Source organism: Idiotropiscis lumnitzeri, chromosome 6, assembly GCF_059441095.1.
Source record: "Idiotropiscis lumnitzeri isolate Australia: NSW breed Sydney's pygmy pipehorse chromosome 6, RoL_Ilum_1.0, whole genome shotgun sequence".
Classification (NCBI taxonomy): Eukaryota; Metazoa; Chordata; class Actinopteri; order Syngnathiformes; family Syngnathidae; genus Idiotropiscis; species Idiotropiscis lumnitzeri.
The window spans coordinates 22452448-22478718 of record NC_142396.1 but is presented as its reverse complement, the minus strand read 5'-3'; the positions used below and the strand labels follow the sequence as shown (position 1 = coordinate 22478718).

Sequence of the window (26271 nt, the reverse complement as noted above, 5' to 3'; positions counted from 1 at the left end):
CTTAAATAATAACCAATGATAACTCAGTAATCCATGTAAAACAGAAAAGTTTAACCTCTTAGTCATTTGGCTGCAAAATCTTTAGATGCATAATTCTCCAGTAGCTTGCGCTTCAGATTTTTTTTAATAGCATCTGGACCGCAGACTTGATGCACCAGGCAGGTGCGTAAGGGTGGAGGGGCTCAGAGAGGTAAGGAGGGGCGAAAATAGGGCTGCACGATATTGGGAAAAACTGACATTGCAATTCTTGGGGAGGTTGTGATGTATATTGCGATATTGAAACTAGAACATTTTTGATGACTAATTAGTAGGGGGGTGAGCAAGACGGTCTGTGTAGTCTCTACATTGTAGAGCATAGTGTAAGCGTGTTGCTTTTATGAAACAAACCAAAAGTTTCCGTGTTCTAAAAAAAAAAAAGATAGAAACATCGCACATCCTACGATATAACTATTGTGCATGCGTACATCGCAATTGCGATGTGCAAACGGCATATTGCGCAGGCCTAGGCGAAACCATTTAAAGACTTGAAAACAAAAAATAGAATATTAAAAATAACACTGAAATGTAAGGAGAACCAGTGAACGGATGTCACAGTAGGCGTTATATGCTCCCTCATACGGGTACCAGTCAAGAGATGAGCAGCATTTTGGAGCAACTTTAGACACTTGATAAATAACGAGCAGAAGTGTAGAAATCGCTCGCGGCTTGACGGACGATGTACAGCGGCATAAATGAAGGTGTCCTGTAATGGTTTAACTCAGACCTGGGCATTGCACGGCCCGCGGGCCACATCCGGCCCGCCGGGTGGCACTGACTGGCCCGTATGACAGACCTGGGCATTGTATGGCCCGGGCCACATACCTTTGGTTGACTCTGACCGCGAGTGTAAGGTTAATTGGAAATTTCAAAATAAACATACTTTTTAATTTCACCTGATTCATGGGCTAAAGCTGCACTGCTTTTATTCTGAAATTGTTTTTTTTTATTCCCGCACAATGTGCGTCGCACATAATGACGTAATGCGTATATCAAGACATGTGCGCGATTGAATCACAACAAGACGACGTTCGCCCTCAAAAATGTCCGCTCAGGCTAAAAAAAGAAAGGTAGATGCCGAATGTAGAATTTTCAACAAAAATTGGACAGCGAAGTATTTATTTACTGAAGTTAGAGGTAAAGCTGTGTGTTTAGTTTGCGGGGAGCAGATCGCCGTGTTGAAGGACTTCAATTTGAGTCAGCATTACCAGACGAAACATGCAGAGAAATATAAAAACCCTACTGATGCTGAAAGAGCGCAGACATCGGAAGCTTTGCTAGCTAAGCTGCAAACGCAGCAAGGCTTTTTTACCGGGCTTCATGCATCCAGGGATGCAGCAACCAAGACCAGCTTTGTGATATCCCACAAAATAGCCAAAAACAGCAAGCCATTCTCAGAGGGGGAGTTCGTGAAAGAGTGCTTGGTAGACTCGGCAGCACTAATATGCCCTGAAAAAAAAGCGGCATTTGAGCAAGTCCCGCTGTCCAGGCGAACCGTGACGAGAAGGGTCGAGGACATTGCGGGGAATCTGGAGCTACAGCTGCAACGTGAAGTGCCAAGTTTTGATTTTTTCTCCTTGGCTCTGGACGAGAGTTGTGATGTCCGCGACACAGCCTAGCTACTCGTATTTGTCCGCGGGATAACGCCGGACTTCAGGATTACGGAGGAGCTGGCAGCAATGCGGTCGATAAAGGGGACGATGACAGGGAGCGATCTCTTCACTGAGGTAAATGCTTGTATGGACACGTTGGGACTGAAATGGGACAGACTGGCAGGTGTCACCACGGACGGTTGTCCAAATCTTACCGGGAAAAATGTCGGACTTTTAAAACGCATGCAGGATAAAGTGACTGAAATGGACCCTGATCAGAAATTAGTATTTTTACATTGTATTTTACACCAACATGTGTTGTGCAAATCAGTGCTAAAAATTAACCATGTTATCGATGTTGTTACTAAAATAGTTAACTTCATCAAGGCGCGGGCACTGAATCACAGACAGTTTGTCACACTTCTGGAGGAGCATGAGAGTGAGCACAGTGACATTGGCTACCACACTTCTGTGAGATGGCTCAGCCTGGGCAAAGTGTTAAAAAGAGTCTGGGATCTGAAAGCAGAAATCCAGGAGTTTTGTGAGACAAAAGGCAAGGCCATCCCAGAGTTTGCAGATGAGGTCCGGATGGCAGATTTCGCATTTGCTGTTGATGTGACTGCACTGATGAATGAACTGAACACCAAGCTGCAAGGCAAGGGCCTTTTTGTACATGAAATGCACAGCTTGGTGAAGGCTTTCATGAGAAAGATACAGTTTCTTTCAAGACAACTGGAGAGCAACACTCTCACTCACATGCAAACCCTGAAAGAAGTCACACCATCAGCTGATAACCTCTGCAGGTACTCATCCATGTTAGGAGCATTGCATGGTGAGTTTGCAAGGCGATTTGAGGATCTAAGAACAATGGAGGATGAAATCCACATGATTTCCTTTCCCTTTACCTTCAGTGTGGATGATGCACCCAGTGATGTTCAGCTGGAACTCATTGACCTGCAGTCTGATGGAGTACTGGCAGAGCACTTTAAGTCAGGATCTCTGCTGGATTTCTACTCTTCTCTCAAGGAGAACTTTCCAAACATTAGGAGACATGCTCAGAAGATGTTTGTTCTCTTTGGCTCTACCTACATTTGTGAACAAACATTTTCAATTATGAAGTTTACAAAATCCAGGTACAGATCCTCTCTCACTGATGATCATCTGTCAGCTGTGCTTCGCATCTCCACTTCAGACATTCAGCCTGACTTTGATGCACTTGTTAAAGCCCAGCAGAGATTAGATTTCTCTCACTGAACAAGAAAAATGAACATTGAAACACCAAATGAGGCAGTTAGACCACAAATGTAGGCATGTTACTGTAAGGCACCAGATAACAATGAACTGGGACACTTTTTCTCAAAATCACAGTTCAGTGACAGTCAATATGTTGTATCTTGCTTAATGTTTGGTGCAAAAAGACAATATTGTGATGTCTTTAAAATGCTCAGAACCTTTACACAACTATCCAACAGTATATGGAACTCAAAATGTGTTTTGAAGTGAATGTGACAGAATATGTTTACTAATATGAGTCACAAATAGTAAAAAAATTAATATTTTGTCTACCATTGTGTTGAGAAATTTGAATGAATAAATTTTTGTAAGGCAACCTCATTTTTTCAGTTTATTTGGTATTTAGTTTCATTGCTTAACTTTAATATATACTCTTGCCAGCTTGTCAAAACAGTGCTATTTACTGCTTTTTAAAAAAGAAATACAATTAATATTATGCAGAATTGAGTTCAGCCTTTTGGCCCGGCCCTCCACAATATTTTATGTTTCTTATGTGGCCCCATGGAAAATATAATTGCCCAACCCTGGTTTAACTGTTGTGCTAAAAATTTCCCGCTAACTGGACCGCTAATTGGACAGAAGGCTAGCGCAATAGCGCTATCTATGGGCATAGAGGACTTGGAAGCGAACCGCGGCTGACTTCAAAAGTTCGTTGCACGACATCAGCGTGTGTGGTGAAGGACGGGATGTAAAGTTAGAGTGCAAGTGAGTGGAAGAAAAAGCTACCAGGTTTCATTAACGTATGTATTTTGTTAACATACTTGCCCGTTCATACAGGACATGTACCGTAGTTGTTTCCCATATCAGGAAATTCTGTTATATGGAAAGATTGGACAATGCAAATATGATTCCATACTAGAGAATACTTAATGTATAATGCAGAATTTAATGCTCTCCAATAGTCCCCCTACAGCGGGCTTCGAGTGCTGCAGCGGCAAGTGAATGACAGCAATTTCAACAAGTGGCCGAATAATTAAACTATTGCGGCTTCTGACATGCTCTTTCTGCAGCTACGGAGCTGCACAGAATCGCCTGTGGGTTGGTCAATCAGACAATCAGATTTTGTAAAAATAAATATATAAATAAATGGTTGTCTTGCACTGTAAAAAATAAAAATGGTTGTCTTGCACTGAAAAAAAAAAGGCATTAAAAAAATGGGAGCATGAAGAGAAATCCTAATGAGACATTTGGATTCTACATCTGAAACTGGCCTACAAAATGTTGCTACCCTTATTGTACATTTTTCGTGTATTTATCTTTTTTATGCAAACCAGTGTCAGTGATTCATCCAGAAGACACTCACCACAGTGTAACCACCCTGGGCGTCATGGGTTGCTGGGGGACGCCATACCTCCGAGCCAATCCAAAATCAGCTGAGGACATAAGGAGAAAAGGGTGTCTGTGGCAAACATTTCACAAACTCTGTCATACAATACAATATATTACAACTTTATTAATTTTACAACAGCTACAGTGGTAACAAAACACTTTACATACAGTATAACATAATATACCAATAATACAACTACAAAAACAGTGAAAGCAGTAATTTAAAACAGAAATTAATGATATTAACACATATAGAATAGACACTAGTAAACAACAGTGTCAGTCTCATGTTGGTTTGAACGCCGAACAAAGGATAAAAATGTGTCTTCAAACAAGTTTTTAAAAAGGAAGGTAACAGAAATGGCTCAATCCCCTCTTTGTCCTCGGCACCTCCAGTAGCGTCAAGTCCGAAGACCTGAGGCTCCGGGCAGCTGCGTAGGGCTGGAGGAACTAAGAGGACAAATAGAAGTGTCTCAAAATGAACTCTAAAATGCATTCAAAACCGGTGAAGAGAGGTCCGATTTGGGGTTATGTGCGCCCTCCAAGCTCCATTCCAAACTCAGGTTAGGATGCGAGCAGCAGACAGGAGACGCTTGAGGGAGGACTGACTGACTCCAAAATAAAGGGTTTACTGTTTCTTTAGTGCTGTTGAGAAACAGCATCTTAGCCGGCTGCCTAAGATGAAAGAAGCTCGATCTAACAACAGCACTGATTTCGCCGGTCCAATTTAAAATCGCTGTCCACTTTAAAACACACGTTCGAGACTGCTGGCTTTAGGTAAGATGCCAGGGGGCCAAGGTCAACAGGGTTGAAAATAGACCAAGCCAGTGTTGCTTTCGTTAACGATAACGATGACAAAAATATTTTGTAAACACCCCTTTTTTTTTCATGACGATAACGAGACGATGAGGAACTAAATGTGGCTCCTTGATGACAAAAACATGATATGACGAACATGAATTTTTGTTGACGAGACGAGACAAGACAAAATTGTTAGCGTGTGGTCCGTCAGACCTTCCTACTGTACATGTAATCTGTCTTTCCAAAAATTGCATTGCCGGTGTCTCACCGGTGCAACCTATCCTCGTTTGGGCAGGCCTGCCACCGGGAAAACACGCGACCTGAATGCAGCGCACACACTGTAGCACACACCGGCACTACAAAACACGAACATGTCTGCGGTCATTCAAAAAAAAAAAGTCTGCGGTCATTCGTCTCGGCTCGCACACACTGACATGCTTTTCTTTGATGGACCATGGCGACAGTGACACTCGGTAGGCTACTTTGAAGTCACAAAGAGTAGTAGTACAGTAAAGAAACAAACATGTTTGATAGTTCGTACTTGTGCTACTGTATTAAAACTAGTCTACTACTATGTTGTTATAACGTTTTTATTTTGTTGATTTATGTTGCTTTAAAGCCACAACAGTTGCCAAATAAAATGTTTTGATTCTCGGTTTGGAGAAATGAGCATTGATTCCACTGTTACCCCTTTTATCTGTTATTATTGCATAATACTTAGTAGTCGATCAGAAAGTCTTTGCTATTGGGTGGAAAGCTTGTATGCTTAGTTTTAACTAAAATGGAAAAAAAAAACTTTTTGAGTTGTCGTCGAATAAATTTACAAAAACTAGACAAAATCTTTTTGGACGTTTCTGTCGACTAAAACTAGAAAAAAAACCTTTGAGTTTTTGTTGACTAAAACAAGACTAAAACCTTTTTGTGTTATCGTCGACTAAAACTCGACTAAAACTATCACAAATAGGAATGACTAAATGTGCACTTTAGTCCAGATGACTAAGATTAAAACTAAATCTAAAATGGCTGCCAAAAACAACACTGGACCAAACACCATCTCTTCTGTCTTTTTTACGTTGAAATTCAACAAATTAAAGTAACATCCAGATTTTGATTTCTTCTAGACAGGAAAAAAGTGGTGTTGAAGAGAAAGAGTCTTTTTGATCTGACTGTCAGCCGCATAGCAGTGGACGTAAATTCCATGTTTACGAAGGATGGAACCGAGGGACAGCAACGACAATGAAAACAGCAAGGGCTCCAAAATAGAACCCTGTGGAGCACCATAAGACAGATGGGCAAGCGGGACAGCGCAACCTAGGCTAACATAAAAAGGCCTGCCGCCAAATAGGATCTAAACCTCTCTAGAGCAGCACCACTGATGCCACCTAGTGCTGTAAACGAGCCAGAAGAATACTGTGGTCCACTGTATCGAACGCTGCGGTTAGATCCAACAAAACAAGAAGGAGGATATCATGAACGCGTAACAGGGCTGACTCTATGCTTTGCATCAGCTTGAAATCTGACTGAAAAACTTCCAGAAGCCTACGTTCATCCATAAAAAGATTTTAACTCAGTGCACCACTTTTTCCAGAATGTTTTAAACTGTCAGGGATCGCCTTACGGCGAGGAGGAGGTGGACCCAAAGGCGAGGAGGCTGGGATAGGTGTAACTTAAAGGGAATTTATTGAAAGGGTCAAACCAGGACAAACACGTGGCAGGGTGCAAAATAACAAGGCGAACTAAACGTGACTCAACTGGAACCAGGACAAGGAACAAAACGAGACGGGAACAAACTAAGCGGACAGGGACAGGTGACAAGGGCTGGGAGCATGAACGAGAGCGGGAGCAAGAGCTGGAACGATGACAAGAGCATGAACGGGAACGAGATGTGGTCGTGACGGTCCGTAAGTAGCGGCAATGACCCGACACTGCGTTGTCGGTATGGGAAGCTTAAATAGTCCGGTCGTTAGGGAGCAGATGGGGATCAGGTGTGACGGTTAACAGGGAACAGGTGCGTGGCTGGTGAGGACGAGACGGCTGAGAGGGAAACGCCCCTACACGGCTGACAAAACAAAAACAGAAAAGCACATGGTAGGAAGGAGGGAAGAAAATAACAACAAAACACTGACATGCCCGGCACGGGTCATGACATAAACAAAAGGCAGCCTGGAAATGGGTCTAACATTTGACAGCACACCTTGATCGAGGCCAGCAGGGGTTGCACCACAGCTATGTTTTAATGTTGGGGGACTACACCACAAGACAGACTGCAGTTGTTAATGGCCAAAACCGATTCACCAATACTTGGGAGAACCTCCTTAAAGAAGTGAGGAGGAATGTAGTCATAAGGGGAGCCAGGTGGCTTAATTTGGCAAACCACATCCTACCCTCCACGACCGAGATTCCCACGTTGCCGTCGTGTGGAGGCTTGAGCGGCTCCCTGGAGTGCAGCTAGCACTCTGGGGGCCTGACTAAGAGGAATCTCACCCTGGTGGTCGAACCAAGCGTTAAAACTTGCTCTCGACTACACACCTCAAAAATGGAATTGGCTTTCAGGGATGAGACAGGAGGTGTGAAAACCACACGAAACTACTACTACCACATCCTACGAAAAATGACAAAGAAAAAACCTCAAACGTAAGGAGGGTTCTGAAGAAAAAAAAAAACAAATTCTAAACCATCATTCCGGCTCGCCTGGAGTTGGGACCAAAGTGTACGGGACTAAGGAGAATGCAATGAAAGATCTGGCCGACACAGGTTTATCGGTGAACGTAATCAAACAACCCACCTCCTTGTTGGGACGATCTAAACGAGGAGCATAGCAAGCGCCGAGGTATCGATGCATTAACAACTCCAGAAAGGTTTAGGAGGAACCCATAAGAAGCCGCTAAGTGTCCGCAAATTAATTATTGAGGAGGGTCATTTGGACGATGGTGTGGACTGAAAACGGGAATTGAGGAGTGTGAAAGCTAACTGGAAGTATTGAACAATAGAGGGATGGCTGAGCGTGAAGGGTGAAAGACGCATGTTAAATGGAAGGTAACATGGGAGAGATCCGTTTGACTCCTTTGGGGAGCAGAGGCAAATCCCTCAAGAAAGTACGCAGGTGAGGGAAGTGAACTCTTCGTTATTGTTCATTGGTTAAAAAGGTTCATTTTACGACTTGCTTTCTCACAGAAATGGAAAAAATACGAGCGTGAGATAATAATAATATGTCAGGTTTTACGTTGATGATTATGTCATACAATGTCAAATCCAGTTAAAAGGAGTAAGATTCAAGTAGTTTTTCTCCAAAAAAACACATGGGGGAACTTGAATATGCTCAGTTAGAAAGATTTGGTTTGAGACAAGTATTCTCTTCTTCAAGTGCTTCGGGGCACAAACATGGAGTAGCCACTTCAATTGTGAATTATTAATCTGTGTGAATGAAGATATATCAGAGAATATTGATGAAGATGGAAGGCTTGTGAATATCACTGGGAAAACTGAAGGGGATGAAATTACATTGCTTAACATCACAGGTAGCAATGGGGACACTATAAAAGAGTTTTCAATGTGATGACGAATTCCCGGGCTTGATACGTGGGGGGTGATTTAAAAATTAAATTAGATCCATCAGTGGAGATTTCTGGAACAGTTACACAAAATACTAATTTGGTTAGAAAATTTAGGGGTACTCGGAATGATAGACAGGTGGTGGGAACTACACCCAACTGATAGGGACTATACATATTACTCAGCCACTAATTGTGAAAAAAAACTAAAGGACAGCATTTACAACCCAATGACTCTGGAAGTGTCACATGCAATATTGTGGGACCCACTTAAAGCTGTACTGAGAGGGAAAATTATTTATATATCATTATACCTGAAGAAAATAAGGAGCCAAAGCTTGAATAATCTCAAGAAAGATCTGAAAAAAACTCTAATATGAAGACAGACGAGAAAATAATTCTACTAGGAAAAGGGAAATAAAATACAGAAGGAAATCGATGAAATACAATAACCTTGGAGACCAAGAAAAAAAACTTAAATTTCTGAAATAAAGAAATAAGAAAGTGGGAGCCAAGTCTACCTCATATTTGCTCGGAAGAGTGTTTAGGCCCACATGTCGTTAAAATACGAAATTTGTCATTTTTTGTGAAAAGCTGTTCTGGTTCTAGTTCTGCGAAAATCTGATGGAGTATTGCCCAGGGCCAGACCAACAAAAAAGCCCTTGGAGACAAAAGATAACTGAACAGGAGGTCGGCCATTTTGAATTTACTTTAAAGTTTGACGTCGCTTTGACAACAAAAGGTGCTATAACTTGAACCACAGTTAATGTCTTCTAAAAAATTCTCACATTTGATAAGAGTACAGGCCTGGAGACATATACAAACTTAATTTTCATCTTATAGTGGTTGTGCCACCTACTGGCTAAAGGAAGTAAATATTGTATTCTTTGGTATTTTTCTCTTAGCGGGTTAACAAAGGCTACCTCAGATTTGCTCGGAAGAGTGGTTCGACCTTCATGACATCATAACACAAAATTTGTTATTTTTCGCGAAAAGCTGTGGGCGCGGCAACACACAGTTCACCAATAAAATAACACCGATTTTGGTAAATAAAACTCATGAAGCTGCACACATATCAGGCATGGCAAAGTCATCAATGTTTTAATCATTGACTGTGCGAGTTTTAAATGGTGGCTTGCAGCAGACTTTGAAGTTGTAAATATGAACGAAAACTCATGAAACTTTATAAACACATCAGGCCTGGCAAAATTATCAAAATTTTATTTGTTTCTCATGCAATTTTTAAAAAATGTTTCGCTAGCGCTGTCATGTAATGGTGCTAAATTTGTGTTTGCGACTGTGTTGCAGCTTTACGGTAACTCAGAGTCACAAATGTCTCGCAGGGGTCTCGCGAGGTTGTTCATGCGAGAAAAGGTGTTGTTCGGCTGGTGTCATGAAAAGACATGTTAAAAGACAAGAGCCTCTTTGTCATCATTTACATGGTGTCATAAATTAATTCGACGCAATGGCCACATTTAATCCCCCGACGAGGGCCAATGTCTGTTAAAATGAAGAGAGTAGATGAGATGGTGACCAACAGAGGCCACATGCAAGCTAAAGGATTTTATACATTTGACGATAAAGGATTTGATACGATTGACTACAAGTTACATGTATTCAGTTTAATGCAATAAAGATATTTGCTGATTGTGCTTTTATTCGATGTGCAGTGGAAGGTCAGGGCAGGCTGTGTGAAATGCGTTGGTGGCAGATGTTTTTTGTACACGACGAGCCGCACTTCTGATAACGGGGGGTCCTGACGCAGAGCCTTCCAGACATCAAGGCGCTGTTGTAGAATAGTAGGATGTCTTTGCTTTGTTTGCTGAAATGTATAAATGATCCTGGGCAACTTGGGGAGGGGTCGTCGTCTTCTGTTTGGAACAGAGGCGCACGGAACTGTGCTGAGAGGGCTTTTGTACTAGATCTCCTGTTAGGAATAAATCCGCTCCCATGTGAAGTTGCCAGCTTCCTGGTCATCTTTCTCTCAAAACGAGCGCGCATAATTGTTGGATGAATGTCGGTCGTGTTTGGTTAACCATTAATGGAGTCAGATAATTAATTCAAATAATTTGGTAAAAGTTATGCTACATTCTTAGAGTTAAATTCCAACAAAGCATACGGTGAACATGTGACTTTAAAGACTGAACCGGTGATAATTAAAAGACAATGCTCAGCCATATGCTGTACACAGCGTGACATGTTCCTCTTCCCATGCTGCAAAAAGTGAAAGAAGAGTTGGAATAATGGCATAATAGAGAGGGTTACACAGCCCACTTACTGGTGTGCACCTATGGTGCCAGGCCTGAAGAAAAGCACAGGAAAACCTCGCATCTGTGTCAACCTCAAGGCCCAATGAGGCAGTTAAAAGACAACGATACATTTTGTCCAGAGCTGATGACATCATAGCGAAACTTAGCGGAGCTACAGTCTTTACTTCCTTGGATGCAGCCAGCGGGTTCTTCCAGATGCCTCTCCATCCAAACTGCAGTAGGCTCCCAACAATCATCACTCCCTTCAGCCGCTTCAACTTTACAATTACAAGTGCACCAGAGATCTTCGAGAGGAAGATGATGGAGACTCTACAGGGCCTTGAAGGGGTTGAAGTCTACATGGATGACATCCTGGTGTATGGGGCTACTGAGAAACAACATGACAACAACTTAGAGCAGGTAATGCAATGCATAGAGACTGCTGGCCTGAAGCTCAACAAAAATAAGTGTTCAATTAAACAGGGCCAGCTGCGATTCCTTGGACACCTCATTGACAGGTGTGGCATCCGGCCAAACCCAGAGAAGGTGGAGGCTATAGGGCAGTTGTCACCACCAGCTAATTTGAAAGGGCTGTGGTGGATAGTGGGAATGGCCAATTACCAAGGAAGGTATATTCCAAACCGCTCAACAGTGGGTCAGCCAATGAATGAGCTCCTGAGGAATGATGTCGTATGGATGTTCCGTTTTCCCCACGGAAAGGGTGGACCACAGTGATTTATGGAAATTACTCAAGAAACTCTTCCACCGTTCTTTTTATTTGTTTATTTTCCAGAGCAGCAGTGGTAGCATCAGCAGTAGCAGTAGGTAATATCCTAAACAATGTTAAATACAGAGGGTTAGTTTTTAAATCAAAATAAATTCAAGCTTTACGTGATTTCACTAATAATAATAATAATAATAATAATAATAATTTTGTCTGGCTATATTTACTTTCAATTATGCGAGTCATATGCGGCCCACCACAAGACAACTACATTTTCTATAATGCACGTATCCGGAAGTCACTTGCCGGCCGATTCGAAAGCCACCAAACAATTTAAGATTAAATGAAGAATCACAGCATTTAAAGTATAAAATACACCCCCCAAATAACTAATACAACGGCAACGATGGACAGTCTCGACCGGCACATCATTTTGGGACTTGAGTAAATTGTAAAGAATTCCCAGGTTTTGAGATGGCAATTGAGGGGTGCGCACCGCGTACAACACCATAAATTAACAAAAATAGAGGTGTTTTACCGGGTTGAGTGCTGCGGCGCAAGTCCAGAGACTAAGTGGGATTCGCCTATCAAATAAAGTGCTGTTATGTGAGCCACGCACCAAATGAAACGAATCACAATCACCTGAGCCTCCACCCATAAGCCGACATTTAACTGTTTGCTCTAACAAGCCCAAACGCAACAATGGACATGGAGTCACTCTCAACAAACAGCTTTTGAGAACATTAAGGATTTGCTAACAAATGCATCAGTACTTGCCAACTATGATATGGGGAAGCCAACTGCTGTGTCGGCTGATGCAAGTAGTTATGGACTAGGTGGTGTGTTACTGCAACTCCATGGGGAGCACTGGAAACCCGTAGCTCATTGCTCCTGAAGGCTTAGCGATGCAGAATATCGCTATGCACAGATAGAAAAGGAAGCATTGGCTGGTGCCTGGGCGTGCGAGAAGTTCAACAGATACCTTAATGGACTAGAACAGTTCAAGCTGGTTACCACTTGCACCTCTCATCAACTATCATGGCTTGGACAATGTACCCTTACGTTGCCAGCGTCTTCTCATGAGGATAATGAGATTCAACCCCATAGCCGAATATGCTCATGGGAAAACCCTGATTGTTGCGGACGCATTGTAACGCAGCCCGCAACCGAACGTAAACACTGTTCATGAAAAGCACAACGACGTGGCCTGTTATGTGGATATTGTGGTGGAAGGGATCAGGGATCAGGGATCTACAGGTAAGTTGGATAAAATTAAGGTAGCAACAGCAACTGAACCTGAATTTCAATGTGTTGCAGGATTAATAGAGAGAGGATGGCTGTGCACATCAGTAAAGTGCCAGTAGACGCTAGAGCATATGTTCAAGTTAAATCAGAGCTGTCCATGCCTGATGGCCTAGTTCTGAGAGGGTGTAGGATTGTTGTGCCACAATCAATGAGAGGTGAAATACTTCAGAAAGTCCACGAGGGACATCAAGGTCTCATCAAATGTAGACAGAGAGCGGGTTCATCCGAGTGGTGGCCTGGACTTTCATCAGAAATAAGCAAGCTCGTGACCTCATGTCAGGTGTGCTATGAAATAAAAAGAACTCAACAAAAGGATCCACTCTCCTATCCAAACCACTTTGTGAGCAACCATGGAAGAGAGTAGCCATGGACATCTGTGAATTTAAACAATATAACTATCTTGTAATCTCGAATTACTACTCAAGGTTCATTGAAATATTATACCTGTCATCTACAACAAGCGCACAAATAATGAAAACTAGATTCGGCATTCCAAGTGAGTTAGTAAGTGACAATGGTCCCCAGTTTACAAGTGCTTAGTTCCAGGAGTTTGCAAGACAACTCGACTTCCAACACTACATGTTCAGCCCTCGTGGACATGGAGAAAGAGCAGTGCAGACAACTGAGGATCCTGAAGAAAGATGACCCTGTCATGGCGCTCATGTGTCATAGAGCTACTCCTTGTTCCACTGCAGGCTACAGCACAGCTGAGCTGTTGATGGGGAGGACAATTAGAACGACACTCTCAACGCTGGAGGAGAACCACAAACCTAAGAAGCCCAGCAGGACAGATGTGGATGAAAAAGATAAGAGGGAAAAGGCTGAACAGGCTCACTATTTCAACCGTCGCCATGGAGCCAGAACTTCGCCTTCTTTACGACCAGGTGACGAAGTGTTTTCCAAATTGGATCATGGTGTTTGCCAGCTGTGGTTTCATGCGAGAGTACAACACATAGCTCCTTCATCATCCAGACGCCACAAGGAGCAGAACCACCGTAATCGCAAACCTGGGATAGTTCCCCAGCCAGTCCCAGCAGCGTCCGAAGACTATAAGCTGACAGACAATCACCCTGTCAACACCGGCATAGACGACACAGTTCCTGGATGCCGAGGTGAGTCAACATCGTCGACTTCCCCACCTACTCAGATGGTGACCCATTCTGGATGGGTGTGCAAACCAGCCGACAGGCTTGACCTGTAAGACTGAGAGATTTATGGATTTTTTTTTGGGGGGGGGGTTAAAAAAATAATTTGAAAAGCGGACAAGAAAAAAAAAATACACTTGAGAATTGTGTGGAAATTAAAGTAAATTGTTAAAGAAAACAGTGGAATTGTTTGATACCGGTACCAAAGTTACTCATGCAATTCGGATTTGTGTAATTAATGCATGTTTCAGGTTAAATTGTTTTCTGAGAAGGAACTTTGATTTATTTATTTTTTTGCACTTTTGTAGTCCAGTTCAGAAAAGAAATGCTTATTTGGTGTTATTAAAGATAACACAAAAGAGGGAACATGTCATCTAATGGTGCTAAATTTGTGTTTGCATCATTGACAAGTGGCCACTAAAAATGTTCAAAAAAGCAGCCCCGGTTCTGTATTTCACCTTGCCTTTTGAAAATGTGATGAAGTATGTCCAAGGCAGAGCAATATGCTAAATTGCACCGGAAGTCGACCCTTTTGAATTCACTTAAAACTTTGACGTGCCTTTGACAACAAAAGCTGCTCTAAATTTAACTACACAAAAATGGCTCAAGAAGATTCCGAACATTTGATAATAGAACAGGGCTGAAGACATCCACAAACACTTTTTTCATCTTAATGGGTGCGCCACCGACTGGCTAAAGGAATTAAATACTTAATTCTTTGATGTTTATCTAAGGTTAACAAGATCTACCTCACACTTGCTCGGAAGAGTATTTAGGCCTGCATGATGTCATAAAAGAAAATTGTGATTTTTCGCAAAAAGCTGTGGGCGTGGCAACGCACAGAAAATTGTGATTTTTCGCAAAAAGCTGTGGGCGTGGCAACGCACAATTTGCCAATAAAAGAACACCATAATTTTGATGGTCTTAACATGCACAAAATCTCACGAAACTTTGTACACACATCAGGCCTGGCAAAATCATCTATATTTTATGAGTTTCTCATGCAATTTTTCAAAAATGGTGCTATCTTCAAACAAGCAGTGTGTTTCATGTAGCTCTTCGAAAATTTGATGGATATGTACAAAGGCCAAGACCGACAAAAAGTCTAAATTGCACAGGAAGTCGCCCATTTTGAATTTACTTCATTTACTTTACTACATTGACAAGGCTTAGCCAAAAAAAGCTGCTGTAACTTTAACTACACAATATTTACTTCTGAACATTTCTCACATTTGATAAAAGTACAGCCTGAAGAGATCAAACAACTCACTTTTCATTGTAGTGGTACTGCAACCTAGTGGCTAAAGGAAGTAAATGGTTGTATTCAATTACTGTGCTAGTTTTAAAAGATGGCTCGTTATATTATTAAATAAAAATATATTTTATATATTAAATTTGAAAAAAAGGAGTAGCTACTTTTAATCTGGATCTATGAAAATTGGTAGTATATTTTATATATATTTTATACATATAGAATATAATACAATACAACTTCATAGAGCGCATATCATAACAGCTGGAGCTGTAACAAAGTGTCGTGGGTTCCTTTTCGACCTCCTCCAAAATCAATGGCGTAGCCAGAATATGTGCAACAGTGATGTTTATCGTGCAGCCCTTCCAAAGTGCAACACAGTGAAAAGTCTCCAAAAAGTTCAAAAACCCAGAAAAAAGTGAAAAAATAGTAATTTAAAAAAATATAATGGTGTATATCTAGATCTATCTATATATTTACAAAACCACTGAATGGAGTTCAACCACAACTACCATGTCAGCTACATTGCAAAATGCGTCACTGTCTCGCTCTCTGGCACTACCTTCACTGCAGCACTTCTCCTCTTCTATCTCTCTTTTTCACAACCTCCTCTATATATGCTTTGCCCCTCCCCTTGGGCATCACCTGACATAATTATCGCGACAAACAAACATATTTAAGCAATGCGGAAGCTCCCCCTCTGGTCTTCCTCTATGTCGTGTCATGTCGTGTCGCGTCTGCCGCGTATTGTGACTGGTGAGTGTTAAATTGAACGTGTGCGCATGTGTGCGTCCATGTATGCTTCCATCAAGGGCTGGGCAATATGACCTCAAATCAATATCGCGATAAATTGAGCAATTTTACCTCGATAACGATAGATGCGCGATAAATTACCCCCGTGGACCAAAATCATGCAGGAAATGCATATTAACTGCTTTTTTTATTGACCAACTGGTACACATTATGTTCAATGAAAAATAAAAGTACAAAAATCATTTGTATAAACATTCCAAATAGCTTGCTTTGCATGACTTGAACAATGTCACAAAGAACAGGAGAAAAGGGTTACCTCTAGCAAAATCTTTTTCTGCAAATAGACTGCGCCAAGATGCTGTAATGCCATGTGCAAAGGTCTAGATTTGTGTAAATGTCTCTTGTAAATAATATAAAAAATGCCATGTGCAAAGGAGCTTGTCGCCTGTAAACAAAATGCTCAATAAAATGAAAAAAATGTCAATGAAATGCCAAATAAACAAGTGTGCATCTTCAGGAAAATATGCCATCTCGAGTACTCTGGTGCGCAGTCGCCACTTGTCTATGTAATGCACAGTCAGGCTCAAACAGGGATCCATGTTGCGACTCGACCACAAGTCGGATGTGGATGCAAACTACTTGACATGACTTAGCTCACGTCCCGATGTTGTCCATATTGTGGAGTACGGTTTGCGAGAAACATTTTCATACATCTTGCTGGCTACTTTAAATCCCTTGCGCTCCACTGTAGCTAGCGGAGCTCTATCTTTAGCTATGTGCCGGGATATCGCATCCACCTCTTAGACGCTCTCTCGAGTGGTGTCGCCTCCGTGATGGGCTGTTGTCACTTGTCGAACCTTGCTTCTCGTTTTGAACTTTTAGCATTAGATCCCAGTCAACAGCATGATTGTGTTGTGGGTGGTGAAAAAAAAGGTTGGACGCGCTTGTTTTGGGTGCTGACGACTCACTTTGTAGTTCGTGTTCTTTTGCTCAAACATCGTCTGTCTAATTTCTTTTTGGGACAAGTGGAACAGGAACAATTTCAACTAACGTTACTTCGTCTTCAGCCGTGTCAGCCGCTTCTGGATTTGAATCGCCAGCTACGACCGCGTCGTCTGTTTTCTTTCTTGTTCAGCTGTGTGGAGTCACGTGACTGCACGCGCTAAAGGCGTCTTAAAGGGGCATAGCCGCAGACAGAAAAGACTTTTTTTTTTTTAAACACAGAATTTACCGACATGTGAAAAATGATGTCGGTCATTATAATAAATTTCGGTAACGGTAAATGTTTGGTTTATCGCCCAGCCCTACTTCCATCCATAATAAAACTACCAAGTGTGCACCCTCGGTCGCTCTATTAAAACTGTGACTGACGTGGTATTGATGTGGTGCCAGGTGGGTGCATATGTATTAAACGGGGTGGAAATGAATCAGTATAGGAATGTGCAGTGCATGCGTATGCGCACTTGCATCCCCGGGATCATGCTGTACCGTCCTTATTGACGGAGCTGCTCCATCACACAAAGCACTTTCCATATGATGCAATATAAATTCGTGGGAAATTAGAACACAAATGAAAACAAATAAACACATATACAATAGATACCAGAAGAACAGCAGAACAGTGACAGTCTCATGTTGCGTTGAAACCTAAAGAATAAGAATGTGTTTTCAAATGGGTTTTAAAAGTGGACTGACAGGGGGCTTTCCTAGCATTTAATGGTAGGTCATTCCAAAGGGAAGGCCCTTATTCTTCGACACCTCCAGCAGCCTTTGGTCTACAGACCTGAGGCTGGGCAGGTACGTAGGGGTGGAGGTGATCAGAGAGGTACGCTGGAGCGAGGGCAATTCAAGCTTTGAAGACAAGCAGAAGTATCTTGCGTAAAACATAACATTTTTCAATTAAAAAAAAAGAAAAAAGAATGTGCATAAAAACAACAAAAAAGAAAATTCTCATATATTAAAGTATTAAAGGTATTACAATTTAATAAAATATTGGGACAAAAAAAAAAGGGATTTTTTTTACATTGAATAAAATGTGCGATTAACGACGAGTTAATGAAAAATGCGATTATGATTAAATATATATATATATATATACATATATATATACATATATATATATATACATATATATATATACATATATATATATATACATATATATATATATATATATATACATATATATGTATATATATACATATATATATATATATATCCATCCATCATCTGTACCGCTTCTCCTCACTAGGGTCGCGGGGGTGCTGGAGCGGGGGACACCCTGAACTGTTTGCCAGCCAATTGCAATATATATATATATATATATATATATATATATATATATATATATATATAAAGGGCGCTGATCCCCAACACTCACAAATCAGCAGCCACTAACCTGTTTTCTTCTTGTTGGAGGGGGACGTAACAGAAAATTATTGAGGAGCACTGTATTCCAGTATTTGCAACACAGAGTATTGAGTTTTGAGATCTACACAATAATAGGTCTCAAACTTTTATTTTTAATCAATTTTGCTTCACTAAAGAACAGTTTTTTATTGACTTGTAAGTTTACATTTATGTACAAAGAAAAAGTACACTAGTACAAAATGTAAAACATTTTTGGGTTAAAAAAAAAATGCATTTTCAAATATAGAATTACACAAATACAAAATTATACTTGACGGCATGTAATACAGTTGTTCACAAAATATCTCTTGTCTGTGCATTTATACAATAATAGCTTTTATTGTTTTTAATGGCACAATGGCATTTTCTGTTATGTTTGTAAATGCCACTGTATATTGAGAAGAAAATCGCAAATAAAATTGAAATCACAATATCTGTCAGAAAAATCGCAATACAATTTTCTCCTAAAATTGTTCAGCCCCAGTGGATACATGCATGTGGAAATGTAAACATGAAAGAATGCAGGGTGGCCCTCTGGGTGGAGAATTTAAATTAAAAAAAAATGAATACAGATGGAACGATACAATACGCGAGTAGTGATTTGCACTCATTGCATTAAGGAGTTCCAGTTCCACCGCAGCTATTCAAGTTTAAATTACCACCTCAATGCAACACGTGTTTGTTGTATATATGTATGTATAAAATATAGTATAATTCAGAAAGAGTTTGAATTGCAATTAATTAGGATTAATACATTTTAAAGATGTGATTGACTCTATTTTATTTTTCTTTCGTAAATGCAGCCATTACCTGCGAGATTAGTGATGCTTACAGCTCAGACATACCGCCCCCTGCTAGCTCCTTACAATTTTACAACTAAATGAAAATTCATGAGAGTTCAGTCATGTGATAGCTTACAAGTACCTGGGTGTTCATCTGAACAATAAACTGGACTGGAGCGACAACACAGAAGGGTCAGAGCAGACTCTTCCGACTCAGGAGGCTGAGGCCTTTGGCGTTCAGGGGACACTCCTCAGGAACTTCTATGACTCAGTAGTTTCAGGAGGCATCTCGGGCCGGGACAAAAAGAGACTGGACAAACTAGTGAGGAGGGCCAGCTCTGTCCTGGGCTGCTCCCTGGACTGTTTGGACTCAGTGGGGGGCAGGAGGATGACAGCAAAGCTGTCATCAATGCTGGACAACCCAGCCCACCCACTCAATGACACTCTTAGAACACTCCACAGCTCCTTCAGTGATAGACTGTTACACCCTCGCTGTACGAAAGAGAGATTTCGCCGTTCCTTCCTGCTGGCTGCTGTCAGACTTTTTAACAAGAACATTAGGTCAGGCCTACAAACGGGCAGGCATTAGTGCAATTGTGCAGTCCTACGATGCAATACACACTACTACTGTGCTTTATCCAATGCTGTACTTAAATATTGACCAATACTGTTTTTTGTTTACCATTACAGTATTCTTATCATTACAGTACTTTTATCACTGCAGTATTTTCTATCATTGCAGTACTTTTATCATTGCAGTATTTCCTATCATTGCTGTAGTTTTTTATCATTGCAGTACTTTTACCACTACAGTACTTTCATCATTGCAGTATTTTCTATCATTGCAGTACGTCTTCTACAACAGTACTTTTATCATTGCAGTATTTTCTATCATTGCAGTATTTTCTTATCATTGCAGTACTTTTACCATTACAGTACTTTTATCACTGCAGTATTTTCTATCATTGCAGTACTTTCACTATTACAGTACTTTTATCATTGCAGTATTTCCTATCATTGCTGTAGTTTTTTATCATTGCAGTACTTTTACCACTACAGTACTTTCATCATTGCAGTATTTTCTTATCATTGCAGTACTTTTACCATTACAGTACTTTTATCATTGCAGTATTTTCTATCATTGCAGTATTTTCTACCATTCAGTATTTTTTTTTATCATCGCGTTTTTATTTATTCCCTCTGTGTACCATGGACAGACATTAGGAGTGTTTCCTTACACTTGTATATATTGGGGGATGTAAGTGTGTATATACATGAGGATCTGTGTATATACGTATATCCTGTGTATATTTGCATGGTTTTTATGAATGTCTGCGGCTAATGTTATACATTAACGGCTACATTACGCCGCCGCCTCTGTGTGATCTATATCTTTGCTGCTGCAACACTGCAAATTTCCCCATTGTGGGACTATTAAAGGACATCTTTATGAGGTCCAGGACTCTTTGCTGGGCAAGTCTGCAACTCCACATTGTGTGATGTATAAGTGTTAGAATAATATTTAGAGGTTATTATACATTTGCCATGACGCAGCATTATTTCAATACATGGTGCGCATGACATGTTGCAAATTAGTGGAGTGGACTTTGCTTGAGTGTTTACAGTCAGAGTGGAGGTACAGGAGGACATCTCTACTGCAGAGAGGTGTCTGCAATTGGCAGGGCGGTGGCACTTCTTCAGAAGTGAGGATGAAGTAAACAACATCGTGAGGAGCCCTGATAAGTTGGCATCGAAGTCTGAAGCAAGCAACATCGTGCTGGGTCCTGATAAAAGATGTTGACGTCAAAGTCAGCTGCGACCCATGGCGGCACGCCAATGATAAACCGGACTAAACCAGCTTTTGAGAAGACGAACTGTACCACCCTTGAGTGTAATCTGATTTCTCGGAGTGTAATCTGATTCCTCGATGTTATAAAAGGGAATGTGTGAAAAACATCGAGGAACAGAAGGGAGATGAAGTTGCCAAATAAACTTTGTTAACCTTTTTGTCTCCACTTGGGCTGAGTGCCTCTCTTCTTTCAGCTATGAACCCTATATGTCAAATTGGCGAACCTGACAATAAGCATTAGCAAGTGATTATTTATCACAGAAAATGTCTAAACAGTCAACAGACCTCACCTGTCTTTTTCTTTTCTCTTAATACTCTGCAGGTTAAGCACAACTGAAAATGTAAAGGGATACCCACAATATTTTACATCAGAGAATGCCTTCTCGCATGTACTAGAGGCAATTGTAAAACCCTGTGATAGGATGAGAAATTTATTTTGAGGACAATTTTCAAGTTGCTTTGCGTCAGACAAGAGATAGACTTTGCTTCCAACAAACAACAACAACAGTCACTGCCTGAGTTTTTACTTTGTTTTTAACTGATAGTATCTGGTAGTAATATTTTATTTCATTTGTTTTATTTTAATGTGGGTTTTAAATGTTTTGTAAAACACTTTATAAACAAAGATGCATTGTATTGTATTTATTTTAGTGTTTTATAGCAGTTTGTACGAAAGCCGAAAAAGGTTGCAACAATTGCAAAAGCCAAAGCACAACAACATTGAAATACACGCTGTTGCAAAAGCACAATAGAAATGCAAAAGCTACAGCACAACAACATTTGAACCACAGCGCTCTTGCAAAAGCTACAACACAACAGAAGTGTCAAGGTAACAGAAGTAAGAGAAACTCTTGAGGGATGGAAAGAGACACAAAGTTGGAAGAGTAATGTTAAACTTTAACAATTGTAATGTAAACCTTACGTCCACAGGATATTATTATCCACGGAATATTAAAAATACGGGCAGCACGGTGCCCCAATTGGTTAGCACGATGGCCTTACAGTGAGACACAGCAGCGGTCATGGGTTTTATCCTGGCTCCGGCCTTCCTGCGTGGAGTTTGCATGTTCTACCCGTGCCTGTGTGGGTTTCCTCCGGGTACTCCAGTTTCCTCCCACATTCCAAAAACATGCATGGCAGGTCGATTGAACACTCTAAAATGCCCCTAGGTATGAGTGTGAGCGCGGATGGTTGTTCGTCTCAGTGTGCCCTGCAATTGGCTAGCAACCAGTTCAGGGTGTTCTCCGCCTACTGCCCGAAGATAGCTGGGATAGGCTCCAGCACCCCCTGCGACCCTAGTGAGGAGAAGCGGTACAGATAATGGATGGACGGATGGATATTAAAAATACTGTAACAAATTGGACGGGAGGGTTGTGTGAGAATGAAAGAAGCGGACGAAGAAGAGAGGGAGGGAGTAATGATGACGGAACAGGTTGATCGGAGTTAGCGTCGGCTCCAGATCAAGGCAGCTGTGTTGTAACAATAAAACAGGAGATAACTAAACGAACGCCTGATGTCGTGCCTTTTGAAGACCCTACAATACTACAAAAAGCACGATAAATAAATGACAATTTTACTTGAGTTTATTTTTCCAACTTTGATTATCAAAACCGCAATTTAGCGTCTCATCCTTGTTTTATCTGAATATTAACTCAACAACGTCTATTACGTGGCTGGCAAGTGACAGCTGACCTCTCGTCCACACTGAGCCTGTTGTTCGTACACGCGGACACCACACAGAAACATAACAAATAAATCATTTGAAAAACACAGCATAAACTATTTCTGACATTGCTACAGTGACACAAGCTCCAACAGTAAAACAACTTTACTTTTAGAACTATTCCAACTTTGTGTCTTTTGCCAACCCGCAGGAGTTTCGGTCACTTCCGTTGCCGCGGCACTTCCGTTGTGTTGTAGCTTTTGCAATAACACTGCGGTTCAAATGTTGTTGTGTTGTAGCTTTTGCATTTCCATTGTGGTTTTGCAATTGCGTGTATTTTTTATTTTTTTTTATCTGACATGTTTCGGCGAGTCGTTCGCCTTCCTCTGAGTGTCACATGATGGTGTCTTGTGACCCGTCTTTATCAGTTGATGTTCCATGAGGGCGTGACTTACTTGTCAAAAAAATGACAGGCTAGTCACACCCCCCGCTGTCCGGTCACTCCTCCAAGATGCTGCTCCAGGTGGTAGAGAGGATGAAGGCTCCCTCATCCCTGTTCATCGTTTTTGTGCCTCGTTTACGGATCTCGATAGCCTCCCTGATCCAGCGCTGGTGCTTGTTCTCTTCGGTGCGGATGACCCTGGCCTTCTCCCAGTCCATGATGTGGTTTTCCCTTTTGCAGTGGTCGGTGATGGCTGATTTGTAATGTTCCTGTTGTGCATGTTCTTTTATTGCTCTTGTTTGTGTTGTTGCCGTCTCCTTCTCGCACTCTGTCTTGTGTTCTTTCTTTCTTATGTCTAAACTCCTTCCTGTCTCCCCAATGTAGGTTTTGTTGCATGATTTGCATGGGATTTCATCAACGGAGTTGCATTTGTTTTCTGGGTGTATTCTGTCTTTTGGGGAGAGATGTGTGTGGTTTAACCGGTGTGTTGATATTGTATTTTTTCATTGCTCTTTGGATCCGTTCCGTAATTCCTCTTACGTACGGCAACGTTACCATTCCTCTGTGCTCTTGTTTGTATGTTTTTTCTTCTTCACCTGTGTTGTGTTGTTTTTGTTTTTGACCTGACCTGCCCCTTTTGTTATGGCCCACTGTGGATACTGACAACTTTTTAGTGCCTTGTTTTATATGTTTTTCCTTCTGTGTTCTGTCCTCCGGGTCTGTGATTATTGTGGTGCGTTCGTGTAGTGTTCTAACAACTGATAACCTATGAATGGTGGGGTGCTCTGATGTCCAAAGGAGGTATTGGTCAGTGTGTGTGGGCTTTCTGTGTACTTTTATTTTGATGTCTCCGCTTTCTGTGTGATGTATATTCAAGTCCAGAAAGGCTATGGATTGGTCCGTTTCCTCTTCATGTGTAAATTTGATGCTGCCAGTGGTGTCGATGGAGTTGAGGTGGTCGGTAAGGTGTTGTGTGTGTTCTATTTTGATCTTTTTCAGAATGTCATCCAGTAGTTTCCATAGAGAGGGTTTGAATTTGTCCGGTGCTGTTAAAAGTGCCTTTTATTCTAGGTCCTCCATGAAGAATCCACATAGGATGGCTGAGAGAGGGTCTCCCATGGCTAAGCCTTCTTTCTGCCGGTATATGGTTTTCCTATATCTGAAGTATGTTGATGTGGCGATGAAATTGAGTAGTTGGTTGATGTCCTGTACTATTAGATTTGTGCGTTTTTTGAGTGTCTTGTCCGCTTTTAACCTGTCCTGTATTTGGATGGTAGCCTGTGTGGGAGTTTTGGTGAACAATGAAATGACGTCGTGAGAAATGAACTTTTCGTCTTTTTGTACTTTTATGTTGGTGAGTTCGGTGGCGAGTTGGTGTGAGTTCTTGCAGTGTTGGTCTGTGAGTCCCAGTCGTGGTTTTATTATTTCTGTGAGTGCTTTTGACAGATATGTAACCGATCCTATGCTGTCTACTATGGGACGCAGGGGTGTGCCTGGTTTATGGATTTTTGGGGTGCCATAGATTCTGGGGATGATGTTCGCTGTGGGTACCAGGTGGTTGTATGACTGCCTATCAATTTTATTTTCATTGAGTAATGGTTTGAGTAGTGCTTTGAGTTTATTTTTCCTGTCTTCTGTTGGGTCTTTCTTTAATTCTTCGTAGGCGTCGTCGTGCAGTAGCTGATGCATCTGTTGTTCGTATTTGTCCGTGTCCATGATTGCTGTGGTTCTGCCTTTATCTGCTGGGAGGATTGTGATGTCTTTATTTTTTGATAGTGTTTTCATGGCTATTGCTTCCTGTTTGGTAATATTGCTGGGTGGTGGTTTGGCCGTTTTTAATATACCTGCGACTTAATTGCGTAGTGCTGCTTTTTGTCCTGGGCTTTGTATTTTTTCACATGCTAATTCCGTTGCTAAAATGAAATCCTCATGTGGTATTTTTTGGGGTGTGATCGCGTAGTTCAGTCCTTTTGATAGTATGCTGCGTTCTGCTTGCGTGAGGTTGTGGCGTGACATGTTGTGCACCCATTTTTCATTTGCGTGTACGTGGTTCGATTCCGTCCTTTTTCCCGCGAGATGAGTTGGTCTGGCTTTTGAATGTGTCGGCTTTTGGTGGCGGTGAATTCCTGTTCGTGTATGTTGTCTAATTGTCCGTGAACTAACCTAAAACGAAATTGTCTGCTATAACTGAACTAGTCAAATATAAATAATAAGAAGAAGACAAAATGAACTTAATACAAATAAATTGCTGGGCTGTTCACACCTGAGTTAGGATATGAGTCCAAAATGAATCCAGCCAAATGGCTGCCCTTTAGGCGTTCTCGTCAGTGTTGTTTTTGGCAGGCATTTTAGATTAAGTTTTCGTCTTACTCATTTGGACGAAAATGCTTCTTAATTTTCGCCAGATTTAGTCATTCCGATTCGTGATAGTTTTACTCTAGTTTTAGTCGACGATAATTCTAAAAGATTTTAGTCGGTTTAAGTCGACAAAAATTCAAAAAGGTTTTAGTCGGTTTTAGTTGACGGAAACGCAAAGAAAAATGTTTTTGTCCATCCATTATCTGTGCTGCTTCTCCTCACTAGGGTCATGGGGGGTGCTGGAGCCTATCCCAACTATCTTCGGGCAGTAGGCGGGGGACACCCTGAACTGGTTGCTAGCCAATTGCAGGGCACACAGAGACGAACAATCATCCGCGCTCACTCTCATACCTAGGGGCAATTTAGAGTGTTCAATCGACCTGCCATGCATGTTTTTGGAATGTGGGAGGAAACCGGAGTACCCGGAGGAAACCCACACAGGCACGGAGAGAACATGCATACTCCACACAGGAAGGCCGGAGCCGGGATCGAACCCACGATCGCTGCTGTCTCTCACTGTGAGCCCATCGTGCTAACCAGTCGGGCCGCCGTGCCGCCCAAGTTTTAGGCTGTTTTTGTAAATTTATTAGATGAAAACACAAAAAGGTTTTAGTCCATTTTAGTTAAAAATAGGCATAATAGGTTTCCACCCAATAGCAAAGACTTTCTGATGGACTATTGAGGATTATGCATTACAAACGAAAAGATAACGTAACAGTGGAATCAATGCTCATTGCG

General features: G+C 41.4%; 2 protein-coding genes and 1 pseudogene across 3 annotated transcripts in view; 2 read left to right on the top strand and 1 right to left on the bottom strand.

The window, feature by feature from the left end:
* The window catches only part of cdk10 (cyclin dependent kinase 10), a 108792-nt gene that overhangs the window by 47771 nt on the left and 34750 nt on the right, over window positions 1-26271 (bottom strand). For both annotated transcript variants that reach the window (XM_088298440.1, XM_088298439.1), the window contains one exon: window positions 4225-4294. In XM_088298440.1, the coding sequence (XP_088154566.1) occupies window positions 4225-4294 (70 nt within the window). The remainder of the gene's footprint in view (window positions 1-4224; window positions 4295-26271) is intronic.
* On the top strand, window positions 1737-3143 carry LOC148335913 (general transcription factor II-I repeat domain-containing protein 2B pseudogene; annotated as a pseudogene).
* The window catches only part of LOC148335911 (uncharacterized), a 39462-nt gene continuing 20642 nt past the window's right edge, over window positions 7452-26271 (top strand). The window contains exons 1-2 of the mRNA XM_088298442.1: window positions 7452-13764; window positions 13853-13992. Coding sequence (XP_088154568.1) covers window positions 13985-13992 — 8 coding nt within the window. The 5' untranslated portion in view covers window positions 7452-13764; window positions 13853-13984. The remainder of the gene's footprint in view (window positions 13765-13852; window positions 13993-26271) is intronic.